General features: G+C 42.4%; 1 protein-coding gene across 1 annotated transcript; it reads right to left on the bottom strand.

Moving 5' to 3' along the window:
* Positions 1 to 691: 691 nt before the first annotated feature.
* LOC122802173 (cap-specific mRNA (nucleoside-2'-O-)-methyltransferase 1-like) lies at positions 692 to 6,968 on the bottom strand. Its single transcript, XM_044071844.1, has 3 exons — positions 5,534 to 6,968; positions 4,261 to 4,612; positions 692 to 782 (listed from the first exon to the last, which is right to left on the bottom strand). The coding sequence occupies exons 1-3, from the start codon at positions 6,966 to 6,968 to the stop codon at positions 692 to 694; spliced, it is 1,878 nt and encodes a 625-aa protein (XP_043927779.1).
* Positions 6,969 to 7,307: the final 339 nt, after the last annotated feature.

The raw sequence follows: 7,307 nt of genomic DNA, 5'->3' as shown, positions 1-7,307 counted from the left end.
ATTAGACATAGTCCTCTCATCCAATTTTTTCATTTTTGATAAACAATACTATCTTCAAAAGCAAGGGATAGCTATGGGCTCACCTTGTGGTGGTAGTGTCGCAAACTTGTTCGTGGCTTATTGGGAGAAAACTTTTTTATTTAATAACCTAGTGTTCAAAAGATCCATGAGGTTTTATACCCGGTTCCTATATGATGTTTTCATCCTATTCCAAGGTGGAGCCGATTTGGCTCACGACTTGGTTACATATATGAACAGCACCACTGAGTTTTTGAAATTTACATATCATTTTTCAACCGGTGAAATTGACTACCTGGTCATGAAGTTGGTTAAGGATTTGGAAAATAAAAAATTTGTGTCATCAATTTTTAGAAAATCTACTTATTGCAATTCCTTCCTTCACTTCTCGAGTAACCACCCATGGAAGCAAAAATGCTCCATTGTAAAAGGACAACTCGTAAGAGCTGTCTGTATGTGTAGTACTATTTCGGCTTTTGATTAAGAATGTTTGTTCTTGAAGGGGTTATTTACCAATCGTGGATACCCTGAAAAGTTGAATGACGACTTGATTGACGAAGTGAATTTTAAGAGATTAAATGGGTTTTATAAACCATTACTTGGTCAAGTGGAACAACCATGCACAATTGATGATGGTGATGCATTAGTTGACCCTGGGGTAAGCTTCCCTCATTTACATGTTCCACCATCTCTGTGTACGATGGAACATAACTTTTCGGTGAGTTTCACTGCAACTTTTAACAACAATTCGGACAAGATTGTTTCTATCATTCAAAAAAATTGGCATTTTATCAAATGCAACCCTTTACTGGTGGAAAAATTAGGCATGGCCCCCTTAGTGGTATACAAGAGAGGGAACAACATTAAAAAAATTCTTCAAAGGAATTTGGATTGTAATTCATTCATTAGACAAAAAGGTACATTCATATGTGGTACATGCAACTGGTGTAATATGTTAAAAACAGGTAATGTATTTTCCGTTAGGAATAGAAAATACTATATCAACCATAAAATCAATTGTAATACAAAATCTATTGTTTATGTGGCCCTCTGTGACTGTTGCACAGCATTCTACATCGGTAAAAGGGACCGTAAGTTCCGTGAGCATATTTACCAACATGTATACGCTATCAAAAATAAAAAAATGTGAGAATGCTTTAGCAAAGCATATAAACAGTCACTCAGGGCACAGTTTCCACTTTATGGCCATTGACCACGTTCCCCCAAGTATTAGAGGTGGACCGTATTCATTAATTTTGGAAACCCGTGAACTTGAATGGCAAATTAAATTAGATGCCTTCACAGTTCCGGGCTTAAATTAAAATTGCAATATATCCTCTGTGTTAAAATATAAAAGCTATCTAAGGTGAAAGAAGTGTTTGCAAATATAAATCGAGGTACCTATGTAAATTACCTTCTATATTAGGGTTTTTTTTACTTACATAACTTAACATTCAGTTGATTAGTCACTTAGTAGTGGCCATAGGTTCCGTATATTGCTTTATAGTTTACCCTTAGTTACTGACTTTATACTTATTAGGTTTGATTGTTAGAACTTATTGTATCCTTGCGAAGGATATTACTTCTTAGAAGAGCATTTATTATTATTAATATATTTTTTATTATCATCTTCTGTGAGTACTTTGAAATATAAACTGGTTCTTCTGTGTGAAATAGGTTTTACCACTGCAACCCTATTTGTACAACGTATGAACATAAATTCACAACATGTGTTGGCTGGCACATTGACTGTAGGTGTTTTGCACAAACTAAAGTGTTGTTTCATTTTATATATATTTTTTAATCACGTATTTCTTATCTAATTGAATTTATTGACTTCTCTTTGAGAATGTTATTTTAATTATTGTGGGTAAGGAAGTGACGCATGGTTACGCCATTTCAAAGGTTTTAAATTTGAAAAGTTGGCGCACTTTTCATTCATTCTGATGAAGCTACTGCATTGGCAGTGGCGAAAATGCTGTGTTCTTAATTTGAAATTAAATTGCGTTCAAACTACTTGTTGGTTGCCTGGTCTGTGGACACCAGGTTTTTTATATTTTATATATGTGTACATATGTACACATATGCATACCTATATGTGGGGTACATTCAGACATCAGGTCCACAATCTCACAACACCTTCCTGCACAGCTGCACTGTTCTGTCTTGCTACAACACAGACAGGTGCCACATGTGGATAAAGCCTGACATTAGGGGGCTATATGTAGGACCAGATTGCATGTAACCTGATTACACACCTATGGCATTCCAGCATGTTACATTACAGATTAACCTGATTATCCTGCAAAGGGTGGGCTGTATATCCCACGTGTCCATCATAATAGCATTACTTCCACCACCAGCTATCAGCCACGCAATATACATACTTCCCATTACACAACACACACTATGCTGGCTTACATCTTGTCAGTCAGTGCTGATCTGTACAGTTGATGACTGGCCCACTACCCACAGGGACAGACACTATAGTCCATAGCAGTTGTTCAGTTGAACATCATTGCAACAACACCTGATGGCACATATAAATCATTCCACATCATCTATCCCATTAATATGGACCAAGTACTATATTCAATTACATGCATATATACTTCACATACCTGTTGTGGGAATGATTTCTGTTCTGGATAGTTTGCTGGATGTAATTCTTTTTTTTTTTTTTTTTACTGTGGCTATGGCTTTGCCTTTGGGTTTCACTCTCTCTCTCTCTCTATCTCGGTCTCTCTCCAGTAAATGGATTGAGCTGCTTAGAATAGAGTCAGCATGGATTTTTTAGGTGATGCACATGATCAGGTGATGGCCTCTGCACCAATCAGTGTCCTCCACTTGCTACTAGCATGCAGCTTGCTGTGTAGTACTTCCAATTACCACTGTCATGGCAACCACCTACTATAAATCCATACATCATGTGGGCGTGGTCCCTTTACCTTTCCTGTATGATGGACATCCTTCCTGAGTGTGGGCATCATTGTTACAGAAAGAAGGTAGCAATACATCTTACAGGATTACCTGCACACTCAGGCTAGATGCATATTTGTAGGAAGTTCCAGAACCACAGACAGAGTGTGAGTAGAGTTGTTGTATGCATTGTATAGCACTGGTGTTGCAGGGTTTGTGTGTACATACTAGTTTAACTTGGAATGCAGTCTGTCTGCATAGCTCTCAACTGTGGGCCTATCCTTTTGATGGTCAGAGGAGTGCCTATTATGTTTTGTATATCCACCACACAGGTCTTGTGTCAGATATATCACTGGCAGTGTGTGCGTTGAGTGCTATCAGTACATAGCTACATCCATTTTTGTTTCTAACTTTATATTCCTGACTAAGGGTATGTTGCAGACTATCCTGTAACACCAGCGACTTGCTTTGTGTATGACAACAGTTTTCCACATATGGGCCTGTGTTCCAGCCTCTGTCCTCCACCTACATACCAGGCTTTGCACATATGACATGCTGTCAGGGGTTGTTCTGTAGTGGGCTGTGAATATGTCATGCTACCATTCCTGCCATCAGTCCACTTCTGTTGTGTCCCCCACACATACTGTGGGGTTGGGGCCATATATGTGTGGGCTTCACCTACACAATACATGTGTGTCCTTATGCACTCCAGAGGCCATTGTATGTAACAGTGGTATATGGCCCTGTATTATTGAGTCTTGGGGGGGTGCACCATAACTAACCTAGGCTGTTACAACATGTGGGGGTATCAGGGGTCAGCTGCCTTAAGGTATCTGGATGTACATTACCATACAATTCACCTTGGTTAATTGCAGGCCTACTGTCTCCTGCCATACAGACTGTTCTGTTTGTCAGTGTGCATGTGATGGTGTCAGTTATAACTTGTTATGTAACAGTTACATCCCATTGTGTCAACTGAGATATTTACCCCCTCGGGAGAGTGTAGATAGAGGCTGCTGAACTATACATCTGCATTACTTACTGTTGATTGTTTGGTGTCCTGTGGCCCAGTCTGTCTTTACTATTGTACTACTTGTAGGCCTCGGCCTGGACAGCAATATATGTTAACCTTTTCAGACTACTGTATTAGTATAACTGTTTCACAGTTGCATTACTCTGTTTATATGGATGTCAGTGTCTAAACAGCTATATGACATGGCTGCTGGCTGTGGTATGCTGTCAACTGATTCACTGCCATCAGATGGACCTGCTGGCTGTGGTATGCTGTCATCTGCTTCAGTGCCATTGGATGGACCTGCTGACTGTGGTATGCTGTCATCTGCTTCAGTGCCATCGGATGGACCTGCTGACTGTGGTATGCTGTCATCTGCTTCACTGCCATTAGATGAACCTGCTGGCTGTGGTATGCTGTCATCTGCTTCATTGTCATCAGATGGTCCTGCTGGCTGTGATATGCTGTCATCTGCTGCATTGCCATCAGATGGACCTTTTGGCTGTGGTATGCTGTCATCCACTTCACCACCATCAGATGGACCTGCTGGGTGTGGTATGTTGTCATCCACTTCACTGCCATCAGATGGACCTGCTGGCTGTGGTATGCTGTCATCTGCTTCAGTGCCATTGGATGGACCTGCTGACTGTGGTATGCTGTCATCTGCTTCAGTGCCATCAGATGGACCTGCTGACTGTGGTATGCTGTCATCTGCTTCACTGCCATCGGATGAACCTGCTGGCTGTGGTATGCTGTCATCTGCTTCATTGTCATCAGATGGTCCTGCTGGCTGTGATATGCTGTCATCTGCTGCATTGCCATCAGATGGACCTGCTGGCTGTGGTATGCTGTCATCCGCTTCACCACCATCAGATGGACCTGCTGGGTGTGGTATGTTGTCATCCACTTCACCGCCATCAGATGGACCTGCTGGCTGTGGTATGCTGTCATCCGCTTCACCGCCATCAGATGGACCTGCTGGCTGTGGTATGCTGTCATCTGCTTCACCTCCATCAGATGGACCTGCTGGCTGTGGTATGCTGTCATCTGCTTCACCTCCATCAGATGGACCTGCTGGCTGTGGTATGCTGTCATCTGCTTTACCTCCATCAGATGGACCTGCTGGCTGTGGTATGTTGTCATCTGCTTCACTGCCATCAGATGGACCTGTTGGCTGTGGAATGCTGTCATCTGCTTCACTGCCATCGGATGGACCTGCTGGCTGTGGTATGCTGTCATCTGCTTCATCACTAACAAATGGACCTGCTGGCGGTGGTATGCTGTCATCTGTTTCACTGCCATCAGATGGACCTGCTGGCTGTGGTATGCTGTCAACTGCTTCACTTCCATCAGATGGACCTGCTGGCTGTGGTATGCCGTCATCTGCTTCACTGCCATCAGATGGACCAGTTGGCTGTGGTATGCTGTCATCTGCTTCACTGCCATCAGATGGACCTGCTGGCTGTGGTATGCTGTCATCTGCTTCATCGCCAACAAATGGACCTGCTGGCGGTGGTATGCTGTCATCTGCTTCACTGCCATCAGATGGACCTGCTGGCTGTGGTATGCTGTCATCTGCTTCACTTCCATCAGATGAGCCTGCTGGCTGTGGTATGCCGTAATCTGCTTCACCGCCAACAAATGGACCTGCTGGCTGTGGTATGCTGTCATCTGCTTCACCACCATCAGATGGATCCTGTTGACGATGCAGCCCTAAAGATAGCAGAAACACCTGTTCTCCTCCAGAAACCATACATCTGTAGTCAAAAACTTGGCGGATCTTTTCCAGATTTTTAACGGTTAGCAGTGTTGGCTTATAGTTGAATGCATCAATATCCATATTCTGGATTAGTTCAAAGAATTTTGATTTTGGGTCAGAGGATGATGGAGCTACTCGAGCCTGGTCAGGAATTCCCCAGAGTTTCAGACATTCTTTACGAATTTCCACCTGTGTTGGAACACTTAGTATCGGGTTTAGAACAAAAGCATGGATTTTAGCTAATGCCTTGATCTGCACTGCACAAAATCCTTCATTAGAACTCATCATAGAATTTAAAAAGTTTGTGTCCTCCTTCATCACTGACATACTGACGACCTTATTCACATCTTGCTTCGATTTCTTGAGCTGGTTCAGTTTGATGTTTACACTGAACAGATAGTCACGATCTGATTCAATTCCAGGTTTCAGACCTCGACAGATTATATACCTTTCAGAATTGGCTAGACGGCTAGTCAAAGGTTTAAAGAGAGAGATTCGCTCAAAACAGCAGTACAGGAGGTAAACAAGTCCCACGCTGGATGGAGTAAACAGATCAAAGGTTTTACAGACAAAAAGTCCGCCTGTTCGAACAACACTCAGTGCCATTAGGAATTGACACAACAGAAGCTGCTTACTGAGGATCTCTTGTATGTTTTCCTGTCCTTCGACAGAGAAACCCCCATCAGCCATTAGAAAATGCACCCCCTTTCTGTCTGTATACTCCAACACAAAGTTACGGAATGCAGATATATTCTCAGGCCGCATAATGTCTCCATCACCATCTATTCCACCTTCACCATAATACGGTTCAAAGAGTTCACTAGGAGCTGCATAGAAATCTTCCAATTTAAAATCATTTTGGCCCTTCAAAGTCATCCCAAACCCCTTTGCATGCCACTTCCTGCGCCAAAGGACATACTCTGAAAATCCACCAGGCCCTGCACAAATGTCAGCAAAGTACAGCAGTTCTGGATCCCGTTCTTTAAGCAATGGTTTCCCACTCGAATCCCTAAGTCCAGTATCGGTGAGTTCTAAACAATATCTGTTCCCCTCCTTGATTTTTACGTTGATGTAGGCCACATCCTCTGCACATGGTAATATTTTAGAAACATACATATTACCAACAGCAAAAATGACATCATTGACCACAGCTTCTGCCTCTAGCCTCATATCTTTGACATCTGTGCCTTCAAAATCTTGAAAGTCAGAACCTTCAAAAGGCATATCAGTGATCTCATTTGGCTCACAGTCAACTTCCATAATTCTTATTTTTTTCAGTACTGGTTCTTCAGCCTCTCTTTCCAGGAGCAATTCATTTATTTCCTCCTTTTTAGAAAATCTTGTTGTCTACAAGTTTATCGGGGTCTTTATCACAGCACCTCTTAACTTCCACCTTAGGACATGCTTACAACAGGAAGTGCCATCTGATGGCAGTGAAGCAGTTGACAGCATGCCACAGCCAGCAGGTCCATCTGATGGCAGTGAAGCAGATAACAGCATACCACAGCCAACAGTGGAATGTCAAGAAGATGTGGATTGCTGCCCTCCTCAACAACATGAAGGAATTGAACAGACACCATTAATCAGAAATGGTAGTGA

This window comes from Protopterus annectens, chromosome 5.part0, assembly GCF_019279795.1.
Source record: "Protopterus annectens isolate FY-2018-M chromosome 5.part0, PAN1.0, whole genome shotgun sequence".
Lineage (NCBI taxonomy): Eukaryota > Metazoa > Chordata > Ceratodontiformes > Protopteridae > Protopterus > Protopterus annectens.
This window is presented reverse-complemented; position numbering and strand designations above follow the sequence as displayed.

What these genes read in the sequence shown, in the direction of transcription:
- LOC122802173 (XM_044071844.1), bottom strand. Translation starts at nt 6,968, where the DNA reads ATGGAAGTTGACTGTGAGCCAAATGAGATCACTGATATGCCTTTTGAA. An exon ending in AGCAGGCTCATCTGATGGAA is followed by an intron (nt 4,613 to 5,533) that starts GTGAAGCAGATG and finishes GCACTGAAGCAG; the next exon opens with ATGACAGCATACCACAGTCA. An exon ending in GCAGATGACAGCATACCACA is followed by an intron (nt 783 to 4,260) that starts GTCAGCAGGTCC and finishes TTTGAATGATAG; the next exon opens with AAACAATCTTGTCCGAATTG.